Raw genomic sequence first — 18,609 nt, 5'->3', positions numbered from 1 at the left:
TTTCACATTTTTTAAAACACCAGTTTGAAAGGAAAGAGTGACGTAGATTAATTACTTCCACCTTCTTTCATCTTATTCTATAAACTTTCATTATTAATAGTTGTAAGACATCTTTAAGTTACTTACTGCTCAGCTGTTTTCAACAATGAAGGGGCTTTCTGAGAATATTTAATTAACATTTTAATTTGTGAACACACACAGAAGTAATACAAAAATATGGAAACACCATGAGAAATACATGTTTGAACATAAATGTAGACATTAACCAAGCCTGCAGGTTGTGCTGCTGTATTTGACCCTGAACAGTGGCTCTGCAATGTCCTCAATATGTTGCAAGTATCTCTCATGTTCGGGATGGTGTTCTGTGTAGTTGTGAATGCATTATGTCAAAGCTAAGTGAATTTGATTGTGGGATAATTGGTGGTGATCTTACTGTGGGTGCTTCTGCAATCAAGGTAGCTGAAGTGTTTGGTGTTTCAAGATGCATCATATCAAAGAGTTACATCCCATACAGGGAAAGCAGAAAAACATCATCTGCTGAGTCACAACATGAACGAAAGTGTGTCTTGTGTGATCGTAACAGATGGCCAATAAATAGGATTTGACAAAAAAAAAGTGAGAACAATAGTTGCAAAAGCCTCTGCAGAACTGAGTGTTGCACTCATGGACCCTATCAGCACCAAAACAACACACTCCTTAAGCTGGGAACTACAAGGAGAGTTTGAATTGCAGAGCCACTTATCAGTGATGCAAATGCCAATAATAGGAAAACATGTTGCCGAAGCCATAAAACCTGGACTGAGGTGCATTGGAAGAAAGTCATTTGGCCTAATGAGTCTTGTTTCCCACTGTTTCCCACTTCTGACCAATTTTACGTGCCATTGAGTTAACTATGGCTAGGGTTCCATGATGATTTGGACTGCCTTATCATGGTATCCTATGGGCCCTGTGATTACTCTGCAAGGTTGCATTACTGGCAATGATTATATGACTATTTTGACAAATAAGATCCATCCCATGGTACAATGTTTGTTCTGCAATGGTGATGCTGTGTTGCAAGATGACAGGGTCCCTGTTCACACTCCTCCAAGACTGGTTTGGTGAGCATGAGGATGAATTGCTGCATCTCTCCTGTCTACCACAATCACCAGATCTCAATATTATTGACACTTTGTGGTCTACTTTGGGGAGAAGGGTTCATGATCACTACTCACTTCCATCATCATTACCTGAACTGCCACTATTTTGCAGGAAGATTGGAAACCACACAGGGCCTGTAGTTATCCATTCCAAGACAACTGGAAGCTGCTTTGAATGCCAGTGGGCTTCCTGCACTGTGGTAGGCAAGGTAATGTGTTGTTTTTGGAGTTTCCAAATTTTTGTCCACCCCCTGTAGTTCAGTTCCTCTTTAGACCATCTATTGGCAAAAAAAAAGTATTTTCACAATGTGGCTAGGGAATTACTTCTGTCGCCTTGCAGAGAGAGAGAGAGAGAGAGAGAGAGAGTGTGTGTGTGTGTGTGTGTGTGTGTGTGTGTGTGTGTGTGTGTGTGATAGAGAGAGAGAGAAAGAGAGAGAGAGAGAGAGAGAGAGAGAGAGAGAGAGAGAGTGGGGGGGAGGGAGAGGAGGGGGGAGGGAGGAGGAGAAGGAAAGAAGAGAGAGAAGGAAAAATAGGACTTCATTTGTAGGTGAATTGAACATGTGCGTAATTTTATTAACAATGATGTCAGAATAGTTCGTAGCGGCAGAGATTATGAGTTGTCTCTTGTTAAGAAAAATTATAAAAGTATGAAAAATTCCATAGAGAAGACAATCTTTGTGTGTCATTTGGTTTGCCAAAGATGAGGCAAAAGTTGTGGCCAAAATAAAGCTGCCTTAATTGATCAGAGGGAATTCTGAAAAATATAGACTTCATCACATGACATGCCATACAGTCTAGGTGGAGTAGCCCTAATGAGTAAATAAATTTGAGTCATCATTTTAAGTCACATGAAAAAGATTATTTTCATCCTGGAGAGTTTTTTCAGCTATGTTCAAGAATGGAACATTCACAAATATTTATGTATGAATAAAACAATTGCAGAAGGAAACTGATGAACGGTAATAAGTCCAGGGTGCATCACAAAACATGCCCGGGAGGGGTCCGTGAGTTGCATTTGCTAGCTGTTGCTGCTGTGTCTGCAGGTTGTCGCTATGCATAGTTCTCGAACTCCAGTACTTTGCACAGCTATGCTGTGTGACTGAGTGTACTGGTATTTTCTTTCAAGTTTTTTTGTCAAGTTTAATTGTTTCAGATATTGTTGCTAGACAACATTATTGCAACTGCGCTGAGTCTGTGGCTTTCCCATCCATATGCCACTGGGCCCATCCTCAAGTCAGAAACAATGTGCACAAGTCTTCTATACTGTGCGATTGAGTGTTCAGCTGTTTTTTTTTTAAGTTTCCTGTAAAGTTTCCCTTCAGTTTGGTATACATGAAGGGTTAATTAATGTTTCTTGTGTTGATCTATGCAAAAACAGAATCATATGTGGAATGTCATCTTGAATTCATACGAAAATTTTACAGTGTGCATGTTCCCAGTGATTCAATGACAGGCAGACTAGTGAAGAAATTTGAAGAGACTGGATCTATGTTACAAAAATGAAGGCCTAGACAACCTAATGTTTTAACCAAAAATAAATTAGACGATATAGGGGAGGCATTGGAAAGAAGTCAAAGAGTGCTGTTTGGCACTTCAGACTGGTGTGTCAAGAGCATCTGCTCACAGAGCTGTACACAAACTGAAGTTGAAACCATAGAAAATAACAGTAGTGCATCAACTGAGGAACTCAGATACTGTTGCTTGACATCATTTTTCCATCTGGTCGTTACAGTCTGTGTACGATGGAAAAGTTGATCCTGAAATGCTTTTCTTTTTTCTGATGAACCATGGCTGCATTTGTCAGGGTACACAAATTTTCAGAACAGTTGATGTTGGAGCTCCAAAAATCCTCATGAATTGCATCAACAACCACTGCATGATGTGAAAATATGAGTGTGGTGTGGAATTAGTGCCGGCGGACGCAGTGGCAGTGGCCAGAGGCCATACCATGCGACCCATAGACCCCTCGTGGGCCTCTTTCATGGGACACAGTATTTTACATCTGTGATCTGTTGCAGTTAACCTGAGGTTCTAAGATCTTTTTACATGAAACGATACATTCTAACAGGTATGTGAAAAATATACTGCGTCCTTTTTTTTTTTTTTTTTTTTAGAACACCCAACAAAAATGTATATGGTTATTTCAAGCAGGATAATGCAAGACAACACATCACCAATGCTTATATGACAACAGTACCAAGTGCTTTTGATGATACGACAGTTGATTGGCCTTCTCATTCTCCAGATGATTTTTATCTGTGGGGCATGTTAAAAGACAAGATGTATGCAACCAATCCTCACACACTTGAAGAGTTGGAAGATAGGGTTCGGCTAATCATTTCCTAGATTTCGGCAGTTGAAATTTATGGAGTGTTCACTAATTTGTTCAAGAGATGTCAGGCTGCTCTTGCCACAGAGTGACATCATTTTGAGCACATACTGTAAATAAAGGTAAGCTTAAGTTAATTTTATGGCAAAGTTGTTTATACTTAACTCAGGGGAAGAGCACATACAGCCAATTACTGGCAGATTAGTGTCTGAGAGATGGGCGTGGCAGTGGCCGGCGGACACGGTGGCAATGGCTGGAGGCCATGCCATGCGACCCATAGACCCCTCGTGGGCCTCTTTCATGGGACACAGTATTTGACATCTGTGACCTGTTGCAGTCAATCTGAGGTTCTAAAGAAAGATTATTTGATGTGATAAGGGTGACAACCATAAAAATGAAAGTGATGTTTATTATTTGTCAGCAAGTTTGATTTATATGTGAGTTAGTGTAGATTCTTGCTGAAATGTAAATAAACCTGAATATCAAGGAAGAGGGCATGGATTTTTTTGGAAATTCAGTACTTAATTCATAAAACAAATGAAAATATTGTAAAAATAATTTAGGAAATTATTTAAGAAGGAATCTAGAGTTTGTGTGTGCCATTCCACTTTTTAACAATGCTAGGAGTCCTTCAATATAGCACTGTGAATGGCAAACATGACTCCCAGGACTATATTTAGAATGTATCCAGGTATACAATCTTCAGAAGCGAAATAATTAATGGAATATGAAAGTGCATGACATCAAGAAGGGGAACAAATTCTTGGTTTTAATCCAACAAGCTAGTAATAAAAATTAACGGCCATTCATTTTATTTCTTGTGTTACATAACATTAATTTCCCCTTTCCTGGAAATAATTTTGAAATTGTTAAATAATACTTACAGATATTTTCCGAATGGCTGATGAGAGAGGAAGGAAATATTGGCCTCTATTCAGAACTTGGATGGGTCCACTTGCAGAAATTCATGTTATAAAACCACAGCATGTAGAGGTAAATATTTTTATGTACACATTACATCAGTACTACATTCCCAAACAAATTTCTTTTTGAATGCAATTAAGATATTTTTGTTATTATTATATTAATACAGATTTTAAAATTATTAGTGCATTAGATAATTGTTTTACAAATCTTACCATTTACTAGGTTATAAAATACCCAACTTCAAAAATAGCACAGAATAATTCTTTTAATTTAGAGTGAATATTTGAAAAAAATGACTGACACTAATAATAAATCAGCTCAATAATTTCACTATATGCTGACTGAGATATTAACAAGCAGTTTCTCCAAGTAGGGTATGTGAATGTTCATAGCTAATAACAGCTAATTTCTTTATTAAAAATTTAAGCCAGTCACAAGAAACAAATTACTTCTTTGCTGCTTTAGCTGCACAATTAGGAATTAGCTGATGAATACGAGATGGAACATAACTATCTACATAATGACAAACCACTACCCCTCACATAGGTAAGAGGTGTGGAGCAGTAGGCAAACACATAGGAAAGATCATTAATTATCTGAGCTTCTGGACAATATAGTCCTTCGTTGATGCACATGTGCAGTTTGCGCATTTGTGGCGGCTGTCTGAAGAACATTGCCAAATAATTCAACTATTTATTTTCATTTCTATGGACTTATCTGATGCTGATCACATATTTTGTTTTGTGAACAACTGTTTTTAAGAGATATCAGTATACTATGTAATTATGCTTAACACAATTTTCAGATAATTATGAGCAGCACAGACCATATCGAAAAATCTCTTGTTTATCGATTCCTTCATCCTTGGTTGGGACAAGGTCTACTAACAAGCAAAGGTATGTTGCTTTGAATTACTAATGAAAAAAAAAGCATTTTCAGGGTACATTATTTCTGAAAATGAGAACCAAAAGGTAAAAGAGAATTAACTGATATTCTTCTTTCTTATCATCTATGTTGTTTCTTTGTCAGTGTCTGGTGTGCAACAGACTGAAATGCCCATGCATTTCAGAACAGAAACTATGATCTTACTGAGACTTCATTATGATTTTCTTTTGTAATTTGACCCTTTGACTGCTGCAGGCATGCCTTCTACAGTCTGTACTGAGACTGGCTTTGTTGCTGTTGCTGCCTGTCCTGAGATACAGCATTCCAGCCACTGATAAATACTTATCATCCAATTTTAAGAAAACTATTCAGTAGAAAAATTTGATTTTTGCACATCTTACAGTCTGATACCTTCACTCAATGAACAACAAAATTTCTTTTTTTGTTGTCATAGTTATTGTGCTGCATCAAATTAAGTAAAGTATTGCGCAAAAAATTTTACAAAGTTTGCAGAGGTAAAAATGTGTTGCATAAACTTTGCATATGGTTGATTTTAGCACATATGTTCCTTTACATGAAATGTAGATAAGGATATTATGAAAAGGATAGTTGCTACTCACCATATAGCAGAGATGCTGAGTCACAGATAGGCACAATGAAAAGAGCTTTGAGCCAACAAGGCTGTAGGATTTGGGTAATGAACATAATGTTCATGATGTGAAGTGACTGTCAACATTACCGATTCACATACACAATATTTATTTACACACATTATACCGACACATACAACTGAAACACTTGGCATCTCAGAACACACTGCCCCATGTCAAGAAATACTGTTCTTGCAGTGATATTCTTGGGGATGGAAGTCTACAGAGCTTGTGTCCCCACAGGGCTCTCCCCACCCCCCACCCCCAAAGGCATGGAATGCTGAAGTTGGTGCAGTGCAGGTCATCTCTGGAGATGCTGTCTAGCTCATATTCGTCTCAATGTCTTGGTCGGCACAGCAGTCTGCCTGTTTGTGACATTGGTACTGGCTGAGTAGGTGGTACAGGGGGTGTCATCGTTAGGTCGTCCACCAGTAGATATATGTGATTTTGTGGTAGGGGTGTTGACTGATCCTGTGTCCAGTTTTCCGTGTTGTGAACTGGGGCTGACATGTGTAGGATGCCGTCCCTGGATAGCATAGATAACAGTGCAGCTGTATCAGCTGACTGTGGTATCGGTGTGGAGTGGTACAATGCTCACGACACCGTGCTGTTGCCGAACTGTCGGTTTTTGTATATGGCAGACACCACAATCGTCATGTCATGTGGAGACACTGTGATATCTTCTGGAAGGTAGGAAGAGAGAGGGGGTTATGTCGTGGCGTGATGTCAAAGGGGCGGTATTGTTCCTTGGCGTCTCCACAAAAGTCCATGCTGGCTTCAGTATATTGACGGACAGAGTAGTGGGTTTGCGTGATTTTGAATTTGTTTGGTCCCTGTCTTAGTACATTATATGGTCCACTGTACACTGGGTGCAGTGATAGCTTGATGGTGTCTGTGCATAGTATTACGTGAGTGCAAGTCAGTTGGTTTTTGTGGACAAATACTGTGGGTATTGTGTGGTGTGATGGCGGTGGGACTCAGAGGCTGCGTATCCATTTCTGACCCATCGTACGAGGTCTGGTAAGTCCTTGTTGTCTTTGTCCGTGGCCTGTGTGACAAATTCTGCTGGGAGGCTAATTGCTGTAGAGGATCTTCAGTGGTGCGGTATCAAGGTCCTCTTTGTGGACCGCTCTGATACCCAGCAGCACCCAGGGTAGGGCATCTGACCATTCGTTATCATAGCACACCAGTGGTGTTTTCAGCATGCAGTGCCACTGTTCCACAAGGATGGTAGGCTGTTGTATGTAATCAGTGGCAGCCGCAGAGGTGGCACAGTTCCGTAAACAGGGTCGATTCGAATTGTCCAACCTGATTGATTGTTAGCGACTCATGGCAGCCAAATTTTGTTATCCATAGGTCGGTGAATGACCTCACCACTGTCACTGCTGGTATGTCCCTGAGTGAAGCAGCCTCCAACCACCAAGTTGTTCGGGTGTTGACAAATAGGATATAACAAAATCTGTTAGATTCAGGTAGTGGCCCCACCAAATCTATATGTATGAGGTAAAAACAGCCCTTTGGGACAGGGAAACTCCCTAACGGTGACTGGTTGCTTCATCCTGTCTTTGCCCTCTGGCAAGGAATGCACGCTCATGTCCAAGAGGCACAATCCCTCTTCATATTCGGCCACACATAAAACTCCAAAACTAGTTTCATTGTGGGATGCACTCCTGGGTGACCTGAGTTATGGAGCAAGTCGAATACTGTTCGGCGACAGTTGGCAGGGGTGGAAGGTCACTGCCTCCCTGTTGACACATCGCACCAAACTAGTTTGTTGGTTCCGGACACTGGGCATTGTCATAGCTGTAATCCCATGTTGCTGCTTGTCAAGAATCATTCCAAGTCCACATCTGTTGTCTGCATGACCGTGAGGTTATCAAAATCCAGTTGAGTGGTTACGGCTGCTAGGTGGGACAGGTAGTCCACAACCATATTGTCTGCTCCACGCATGTGGCAAACATCTGTTGTGAACTGTGAGATGTGGTCCAAGTGCCTAAACCTGCTTGGTGTGGCATTGGTGGATGGATTCTTTACTGCGTCAGCTAATGGTCAATGGTATGTGTAGTTAGTAAGTGGTCTCCCTTCAATATCGTCACAGAAATAGCACAGCACTTCATACACAGCCAGTAGTTCTTTGTCAAAGGTTGACCACTTCCTTTGAGAGTTTTTCAGTTTCCATGGGAAAAAAATGGAGAGGTTGTGTCATCCCTGGCACAACCTACTGTAATACAGCGCCTGTTGCTCAGTCATTCGCGTCTGATGTAATGATAAAATGAGCATCCGGTGAAGGTAGTGTGAGTGTGACGGAGTGGGCTAGTTGAGCTTTAATGTTGTCAAATGCAGTTTGCATCTCAGCTGTCCGTGTTAGCTTCCTTTTTCCTGATGTATTTTCCCCCCATAGACCTTCTGTGATGGGAAGCAGAGTTTCAGCTGCATGGGGTAGGTATCTTCAGTAGAAAATGGTAATGCTGAGAAATTTACATAGTTCTTGGCAATTTTGTCGGAGGGGATCAGTTAGTAATCTGCTCAATTTTGTCCTGTGTGGGCCATATGCCTGTTATGTTGACTAGGTGGCCGATGAACATGAAACAAGGCTATCACAGTTGGCATTTTCCAGTACTAATTTCCACCCCATGTTGTTTCAGCTTGTTGTATACTGCATGCAGGTGTCATTCATGCTCCTGTGTAGATTTTGAGAATATAATTAAATTGTCTAAATAGCAGTAACAGTGTGGCACATTGAAGAACAACCCATTAAAGAATCTTTGCCATGACTGAGGCATTTTTACTCCAAAGAGCATGAATAAGAATTCATATAAACTGAATGGAGTGATAATGGCCATTTTGTGAACGTCCTCTGGGGCATTAGTTATTTGGGAGTGTGCTCTTTTACAGTCCAGTATGCCCTGCCAACTCATGTGCAAAGTCTTGGATATTCGGGACTGGGTAGCTATCTATAATTGTTCTGGCATTGAGGTACCGGTAGTTGCCACAAAGGCACCATGTACCGTCTTTCTTTGGCCGCATAGTGATAGGTGATGCCCATGCACTGTCCAAAAGTCTGATTATACCATCCTGGAGATATTCTTCAATGGGTGCTTTGGCCTCATTGAGTTTGTGGGGGCTAGACAGTGGGGAAAGTGGCATACAGGCAGTCCCGGAGTTGTATTAATTCTGTGGACAGTGCCGTCCGTAACTATGCTAACTGTTTTGTTTGGTAGGAGTGGTCCAGGGGGTGGAATCCTGTTGTCTGATCTGTCCACAGGGTTGGTAGCCTTGTTGGTGGGTAATCCACTCGTGAGAGCAGAAACACTGTCACTGTTCAGCCCGATTGTGGGAGCTGGGTCACCAAGTATAATAGGCACTGTACTAACTTGTGTATCTATGCTAGTGGTTGTACAGTTATCCTGTGGTTCTCAGGTGTGCCAGGCTGTCTGTAGTTGCTGGCGGATTCATTGCAGCTGGCTATCCAGTTTGTGATGGCAGATGCATAGCTGCTTGTTCTCTGTACATGCTTTGTTGTTCTCTTTGCAGATGTTCTTATAGGCCGTAATCCTTTGGTGGAGTTTGTCACACAGTGTTGCATGGCGTAATGCAATATCTGCTGTGGTCTCCATGTCTAACACTGGAGGGGAAGGGCTGTGGTGGGTGGCAGACTGTCACTGCAGACACCCCCTATAGGGTGTAGTCCATCACCTTGCAATAACAGAGCCCCACTGAGATCTGGGATGAGGCAGTAATGACGGTTCCACCATTTTGGCCACAAAGAAAGTCCATGGTCGTGGTGCGTGGTCATCTGGCTGGAGCACCATGGAGGTCGTCCCCGTTAGCGGTATTATTGAATCATTTGCTGCTCAGAGTTGTATGGTTGAGGGCTTGTAATCTCCTGTGGTGAGATGTGGGGGTAGCAGGCTGACGTTTGCACTCATATTGACCAGCAGGTACTGGTGTAGCTGGCAGTTGTAAACAAACTGTCACGCACCAACGGCCTGCATGTGTGTGGCATGTTATGTGTTTTGACATTTCCAGTAGAAAGGTGGCTTTTTGTAGGGAGGCAGGCTGGTGCACCTAGGCCAGTCCACCAGTGTAGTTTGGGCTGTCAGCAATGGCATGCACTGGCGCCCAATCACATGTGAAACCAGCAGTAGCTGCTTGTCATTTTGTTTTGGCTGGACTGTGCTGTGGCAGCCCAGGTGTTGGCTGTCTCCCTTGTTTGTTTATTTCCTGCAGGAGGTGGATCCATGCATTGTGATTGTTGTGGTGCTGCAGTGGTATTGGCCTGCAATGCGGGGTCCAGCTGTGGGGGGAGGAGGAGGTTGCCCGGGGTCTGCGTGCAGTGCTTTGCGCTGTGTCTGCCACTGCTGCCGTCCTTGTCTGTTGTGCACCGTATCTGTTGTTGGCATGGCAGTCATAGATAGGTGTCCTGGCACTGATCAGTGTCATGCGAGTGCCAACATCCTATTGGCCAGTTGTAGACACATTTCCAGTGATTTGTCTGCATGTAATAGAACTGCTGTCTGTATTTGCTCTGGGAGTTTGGGTAACCGTAATGACAATAGGGCCCAGTCTGGTAGTAGGTTATCAATTTTCGGTTGCAGTTTTCACCATATCGCCAATGGTGTGTCATCACCCAGCATTGTCTCATTTGTGCGAAGGGGCAGTTATTGCTTGATAATCATTGCAACATTAGTGACTTCACCGTCTCATACTTGTGCGCAGTCGGAGTATTTAGCAGTAGATTGCTGACGAGCTCCATGTGTTCACTGAGATGATTGAGGAGTATTAACAGCTTGCTCTGGCCATCCTCAATCTCTGCTATCCTCATCATACATTCATATAAAGCAAACCACACTTCTGGTGAGTCTGTGTGAATGGGCAGCAGGTGGAGTGTGATAAACGGTGGTGGTTCCTGTAGTGGTTGTTTTGTGTTGGCCCCACTGAGTTGTTGCCATTCATCAGTTGCATGGTGTTGCTCATACAGACTGTGGTGGCCTGATGAGGTATGGCCATTGTTTGTTGTACCTGTCAGCATGGTGTGGTTGCCGTTCTGGTTGGAGCTGTGGTCCAGCATGTGGCACAGCCGGCTAGGCAGTGACGTCACGCACATGGAGTGGTGAGTGTCATGGTGCAGGTGATATCTCTGTGCCATCACCCTTGTGATGTATAGAGGCATCAGCAAACTGTGGAGAAATATATTTCTGTTGGATATCACAGTTTTTTGGCAGTGTTTGGTCGTGTGTCCACAGTGGACACTGTTCCGTTAGTCGCATTGCGCCCGTTGTGGTTGCTGTAGTGGCATTGGTGTAACAAAAATGAAGTGCACGGTGTGGATTATGTAACAAGTAAGCCCATGTTAATGGCATTGCCCCACTTGGTCGTAGAATGCCTCACGGTAGGTGGGACAAAGTCACGGTTGGTCGGAGGACATTGCAGTGTGGGAGGTCTCTGTGGTGTGTCTACAGTATTGGCGGCGTGTCATGTAATCATCGTCGACTGGATAAATTCATGGTAGATCGTTGGCCCACGTGGTATGGGGTTCACTGTAGACATGGTGGTGATGTCTGACTCCAACTTTATGTCCTTTGTTGTCAGTGTGGGGGGTATTGCAATCAGTTAGTAATTCTGATATCCATCTTGTGGTCATAGTGCTGTTGGTGCATCTGTTGGTAGTTGTTGATGGCTAGTCACGGGAAAACAGTCATGTCGTGCATCCATACCAGCATGCAGTGGCATCAGTGTATCCCAGAACGAGCTGGGGTGTGGGGAGTGGTGCTTGACGTCACGCCTGAGGTGCACTGTGGTACGCTGCACGGCTGCCATGACGTCACCCATGTGATGTGTGAGAGCAAAAGTAGATTGTGGAAATATGCCATTCTGTATAAAATCACTGTTAACCAGCACTATCTGTCCCAGAGACCGCCTAATACACTGACCTGCATGTTTGTTAGTTGTCACTGATTGTTCGGCGTATGTTACGTCACTGTGGTTGGTGTCCATAATTAGCCTGTCAATGCCAGACATCTCAATAATGGTAGAGTCACTTGGCTGATAGGGAGACTTGTGAGTAGCTGCAGGGTAGTGCCATTATTCATTACTGCTGATCATTGTTGTCCCTTCGTTGTGTGGTCTGACGAGGTTAGTGCCCACATAAGCACTCGTAGCACTATTTTCAGTGTTTGTTAAAGGCGCTGTGGTTGATGGAATCCTTATGTGTGCGCTGATGTGTCAATGGTTGCATTGGTGTGTGGATATTAAACACAGAAAAATTGCAATTTCCATCTTGTAGCTGTTGAAATTTGCTAGATAAACACTCACAACACTTGCTGTCATTGACTGTAGCTGACTGACTGTCGGTGTGTGTATGATCCATGTCAGTGAGATGTTGGAATCTCACATTGGGTGGAGGTGGAGCAAATTGTCAAACAAAAATGTCGCTGTGTGTTTGTCAAATGACTCGGGGTCACCATTGTAGGATTTGAGTAATGAACACGATGTTCATGATATCTAATGACTGTCAATGTAACTGATTCACATACACAATATTTATTTATACACATTATACGCACAGATACAACTTAAACACTTGGCATCTCGGAACGCACTGCCCCATGTCCAGAGATACTGTTCTTGCAGCGATATTGTTGGGGACAGAAATACGTCCCCACAAGGCCTTCATCAACACACACACACACACACACACACACATGTGACCAAATTCTCTGGCTGCTGTGGCCTACCTTCAACAATAGCCTCGTTTGCTGAAAGCTCATTTTCTGACAGTCTTTTCATTGTGCCTATCTGCAACTCAGTATCTCTGCTATATGGTGAGTAGCAACTGTCCTTTTCATAATAATGTTATATTGCATCCTGGATTTTTTATTGTTGAAATGCAGACAATGTACAGAAATTTTATGCAAAATTGAGAACAAAATGACATCTCGTTTCATTCTTGAGTTATTAGTTTTCTTAAATGGCTTATGGTCATGTACAGTGCCCGCATTTCCATCCCTGTGCATTGTGAGTCATATGGTCATAACAATCATCATATTTCATAAATGATTCAAGATATCGAAACAAGGTTTTTTGTAAATAATAGCATGTAAAGTGGCAGGTATGTTGCATGATAGATACTTGAAACATTTGTATTTACCAAGATATGGAAGTACCTCATCCGCAGCAGTGAGAGGGTCAGTGGAATGGGATGTGTAAACATGTCAGTAGTGCTTAATGATAAATCGGGCCATATTTAAACATGTCCTCAGCACCTGGGGAGTGGCAGAGCATGCTGCGTTAATTTGTCCACAGGAGTCAAAGGGCTTTAGAGACCCATTTATCTTCATCAAGTGTTTTATTCTTGATTTTTTTTATTTTTAATGACTTGTTATTTATATTAGGCTATTTACTTAATTTCCTTTCTTGATACAGTGCTTTATACTCCTCAGCTCACTTTGTTATACATAGTATTGGGAACTATGACCAACATTGAAAGTTCCTGGTTGATGAAAACTGTGTTCAGGACTGAGACTTGAACTCAGGACTTTTGCCTTTTGCAGACAAGTGCTTTAACCAACATTATCTGTCATAATTTCTATTTCATCCATGGGAACCGTATATGAAAATGATTGACTACACTATTGTACAAAGTCTACTTTCTTCTATTCCATTCTGAGGTTCCTTTTTTATACATGTGAGGAGGGCATATTGCCTGATGGGTTTGTTGTAATATCTGCTACTGGAGTTTGTCAAATTCTTTTCAGTTTCATCAGTCATTCCAACTTGATAACAATCCAGAGCAAACAAGCAATAATCAGTGATGAATCATGGAAGTGTTTTGTTTATTTGTTTTGTAGGTAGGTAAGCTCATCCCAGAATACTCTCAATGATAAACAGTGTAACTTCTGCCTTCTTGTTAGTTAGAAGGAATGAACTTTAGGATTTAATGCCCTGTCAAAATAAAGGTCATTAGAGACAGAAGACAATCTCAGAAAGGACAATAATGAGGCAAGAAACCTTTGCAGCATCCACCACAGCTCAGTCTGCCCTGAAGGAGTGTGAGGAGTTAATTTAGGTGACAACTTAGATCTGTTGTTGATCTTTTGGCTCAGTGCAACAATTGTGTCTCAAAGTGAGGTTGTCTGACTTTTTTTCCTCAAACTGCACTATCAAATGTCTTCTAGCGAAAGGGGCACAGATACATATGTTTCAACAGCGCTTTCTTGTTTTCATTTTAACTCATTTTTCTTAATAGTTAACCTTTTGGTCAATGGATGAGTACATTCAACTTAGTAAATTTTTTGGATTTAATAATGTGTCATTGACTGCAATCATGCAAATATAATTAGCTTTAAATATTTAAATTTCCAAACTCCAAATTGGATACAGTGATTTCTCAGAATACCTTTTCAAAGCTATTGCTCGTTATAGTTCATATTAACACATAATAATAGTGAGAAATATGATGTTAAACTGAAAATAACTGGATACAGATAGAAGATATGCACAATTTATTTTGAATAGAAAAGTGAAAAATATACTGCAAGGTTTTTCATGCCAGTCCTTTATTTCCAGAAGAAGTTGTCATTGTACCATCAAATTTGTTGATAATTTAATTTTGGGTGCACCATTACAGATCTTCATTCCATTTCTTTAAAGTTGCATAATTTGATGTCAGTACATTGTACAAGAAACTGAAAGTCAACTTTCTGTTCTTAAAGGCATTGTTGTAGTTCATTGCTACCATTTTTTCCTTTAAGTACTAATTGATCAAAAGTTTTCTATGTTTTAATCCAGGAACATTGCATTAAGCTTATATATTTATGATTTACAGGGTCTAAATGGCATTCTCACAGAAAGATGATCACACCAACTTTTCACTTCAAAATTCTAGAGACATTTTTTGAAGTCTTTGAAGACAAGAGTCAACTGCTTGTTAAAAAATTAAAAGATGAGGCCAATGGTCAAGTGTTCAACATTCATCCTTATGTTACACGGTGTGCGCTCGATGTTATTTGTGGTAAGGAAAAAATTATATTAATGCAATATGTGTCACACTGATGAACCAAAACATGATGATCACTAGCCACAGTGAGACTGAAGTCCCAATGATGGCATTTTGGGCACATGACATGAAAAGGAAAGTATACAAGCTGAGCATAGATGAATGGGGAATCCTTTTAGTGATAATACAGTCAAAAAGTGGAAAAAGTCCAGAGATAAGTAATTTTGACAGCAGATTTTTATGCCCATCACCTAGCAACAAACATCTCAGAAATGGTGAAGCTGGTCAGCTGCTCACGCACCATTGTTCTGAACTTCTATTAAAAGTGGTTGGAGGATGCTGAAACCACAAATAGTGTCAAAGTGTGGAGGTTGATGGTTTGCCAAGTCTGTAAAGTGGGGTACATGGCAATCTACTTCAGATCTGATGACAGAGTACAGTGATGGTGCAGGCACAAAGTGTGCAGTGTGCATTGTTCAACATGGGGCTCTGCAGCAAATACCCCTATGTGTTTCCATGTTAACTCAACAACACTATCAGTTACAATTGCAGTGGGTGCAGGTTCATCGACATTGGACCTGAATTGATTAAAATGAGATGCTTGATCAGATGAACCATGTTTCTTTTTACACTGTGCTGGAGGTCATGTCTGGATACCTCATCATCCAGGTGAATGGCTGCTAGAAGTATGCACAGCACTACCGACACTCACTGGTGAGGACTGTGGTAGTAATTGAAGGCACCATGACAGCTGTGAATTACATGAAAATAATTGTGAACCATCTGTATACCATCACACTTGATGTCTTCCCTTACTTCGATGGGATCTTCCAGCAGGATAACTGCCTGCTTCAAAAGGCCAGAATTATGCAACAATGGTTTGATTTGCTACCTAATTTGCCTGATCTGAACTCCGTGGAACGTACCAGGGGTACAGTTAGGCACCAACTCAGACCCACAAACCTCCAGCCCATAATTTAGGGAAATATATGACCTATGTTTGGATATCTGGTGCCACATACCTCTAAAAACCTAGCAATGACTGTCAAATCTGTGCCACACAGAATCGCTACTGTATTGCATTCCAAAGGTGGACTGACATGGAATTAAGCAGGTGGTTATAAGGTTTTGACTCATCGGTGTACTTTATGCATTTATTTTTCATTTATACTATCTGTCCAGACATTCATGAAAATATTCTTTCATTTATTTGTTCTCTTTTCTCCTTTTTTCAAATCCAGTTGTGCCCAATAACACCAACTTTCAAATTATGGTCTTCTGTGAACATTGCGGATTGATTGCAGTTATATTATGTAATACACATTGATGAATGGTTCCAATAGCATCATCCACAATTACATTCACTATGATATTGCACAGTCAATACAAAATAACAAAAATTCTTTCTTACAATATTCAAATCATTTATCTTTCATACACAGTCCACTCACATTAATGTGACATCACCTATGTTTGACATCAATGTACAATAACCACTCACAGAGGGCAGTGACAGCACTAAATGTGGAGGGTATGTAAAGGGTTGTGGGAGACACGTAAAGCAGTACAGTCATTGTCGAAATGTGGAAATGGAATGATTTAGCTGACATCCAAAGGGGCATGATCATTGGCTTTTGGGCCAAGGGTGGAAGCATTTCAGAAATGGCCAAGCTTGTAAACTGTTCGCATGAATACAATGGTTAAAGCATATTGTGCATGACAAAATGGTGCTAGCAAAACCAGTACCAAGGCAGCTGTGGTGCACCATGAGCCCTAGATGATGGCATCAGCAATGACTGTGGAGACATATAGAGGCAAATAGGTGTACAGCTGCCTAGATGAATGAAGGGACTACCAACAGTCTCTCCTCAATGAGCATTCAGCGAATGTTGTTGCATCTGGGACCCTGCAGCAAGTGCCTGGTTCATGCACCCATGCTGACTGCTGGTCATCAGTGACAAAGGCTGGAATTTGCACACCAGCACCACAACTGGAGATCCACACAGTGGTGGCCTTTTCAAAGGAGTCACATTTTATGCTCCGTTGGACAGATGGCCCTTTATGTGTATGGCATGAAACAGCTGAAAAGAAACATGCTGCAAGTATTGTTGCCAGGGTACAGGCGATTGGAGGAGGTGTTATGGTCTGTGGAGCATTCTTGTGGCATTCCCCTGGTGACTTTGTCATTCTGGAATGCACATTGTATCAATACAAGCATGTGTCTATCCTTGGGGACCATAGCTACCCCAGCTCGCATTGTACACGTGTGGCTCAAAGAGTGCCTGGGTGAGTTTACCATACTCATGTTGTCACCAAACTCAGCAGATTTAAAACCAATCAGGAATCTGTGGGACCACAGTGGGCTGTTTCTTGCCCTGGAATCTCAACTGAAAAACCTAGGGCAGCTGCCTACAGCAGTGGTCAGCATGGCTCCACATCCCTGTCAGCACCTTCCAGAACCTCACTGACTCTCTTCCTACACGTTTTCTAGCAGTTGATGCTTCAAAAGTTGGTTCTTCAGGTGTTTGAGAGGTGGTCACATTAATGCAACTGGACAGTGTATAAACTGTAGAATATGAAGTAAACCCAGTTTTTCTCCACCAGAAACTGCAATGGGGACACCAGTTAATGCACAGGAAGAGACAGATTCCGCCTATGTATCAGCTGTTTATGCGTAAGTAAAGAAGTTAATTTTATCCTGAGGTTGGAATGAAATGTCCATATGTAGAGTGACTATGGGCCAGTGAGTAGCTAACAAATCAATGTCAGTTAAATAAAGAATGAAGATCTTCTGTTTATCAGTCAGCATCAGACTGATATGCAAAAGCATAGTGTGTTAGAAAGATTGGCATATTAAATTGGACTCTCTTAATGTCAAAAATAAAGAATGTAGCTCCTCTTTTCTGCCAGATGGAAGAACTTCTGGTTCCAAAACTGGAGTATTTATGATCTATCAGTCTGCTAACTCATTTTTTGTATCACTGTCTATCTTTATACAGCTGTAATTCTGTTTGGAGATTAAACATTTTACAACAAATTTCTCACTTCCTTACAATGTGGATTAAGGGCATGCTGAACAAATGTCAACTGTAGTTACAATGAAGCGTATCTGTCTTTGGAAGAGAAAAATACTGTTAATGTAAAATTCCATATATATGATATTTACACAGGTCGCTAAGATAATCTGATAGTAAGGTCAAAGTAGGATAGATAATGACAAGTTCAAATTTTCTGCCAGACAATGATAGGATAGAAATGCACTGTTACAGAGCTACAGCTGTAAAGTGGCAACCAGTCTACAACAAGCTGGAAGTTTATCTGGTAAGCAAATGGAGTTTAATATGTCCAGCAAAGCAGTTCTGTTTGACTAAGCTGTTACTGTGTAACGTTATGGTTTTTGGGCTAAATGGAAACAAGTATGTTTAGACTCAAACAGGCCACTGCGTGCAGATGCAGTTCAGTGAAGATTCTGGCATTTGATGAGTCTTGCACTAAAACCCTGAAGGAAGTAAAGGAATGTAGGTCGAATATAGTTTCAACACGAGGCTTAGTGATAGATTAAGTTTTATCACACATAAAATATGTTTGTAAGATGCCTCAACTGACATTTTGGCATTTAACCCTCGAGCAGACGCGCTGATTTTCATAACATGAGCGGGCGCACTGCGCACTTTGTACACA

At 41.4% G+C, this 18,609-nt stretch overlaps 1 protein-coding gene across 1 annotated transcript in view; it reads left to right on the top strand.

Annotated features, from left to right (window-relative positions):
* Positions 1-18,609, top strand: part of LOC124795394 (cytochrome P450 4C1-like) — a 66,743-nt gene that overhangs the window by 1,339 nt on the left and 46,795 nt on the right. The window contains exons 2-5 of the mRNA XM_047259407.1: positions 4,355-4,461; positions 5,201-5,291; positions 14,758-14,943; positions 17,533-17,602. Of these exons, the coding sequence (XP_047115363.1) occupies positions 4,355-4,461; positions 5,201-5,291; positions 14,758-14,943; positions 17,533-17,602 (454 nt within the window). The remainder of the gene's footprint in view (positions 1-4,354; positions 4,462-5,200; positions 5,292-14,757; positions 14,944-17,532; positions 17,603-18,609) is intronic.

The sequence above is a fragment of the Schistocerca piceifrons genome, chromosome 4 (genome assembly GCF_021461385.2).
Source record: "Schistocerca piceifrons isolate TAMUIC-IGC-003096 chromosome 4, iqSchPice1.1, whole genome shotgun sequence".
NCBI classification, from domain to species: Eukaryota; Metazoa; Arthropoda; class Insecta; order Orthoptera; family Acrididae; genus Schistocerca; species Schistocerca piceifrons.
This window is presented reverse-complemented; position numbering and strand designations above follow the sequence as displayed.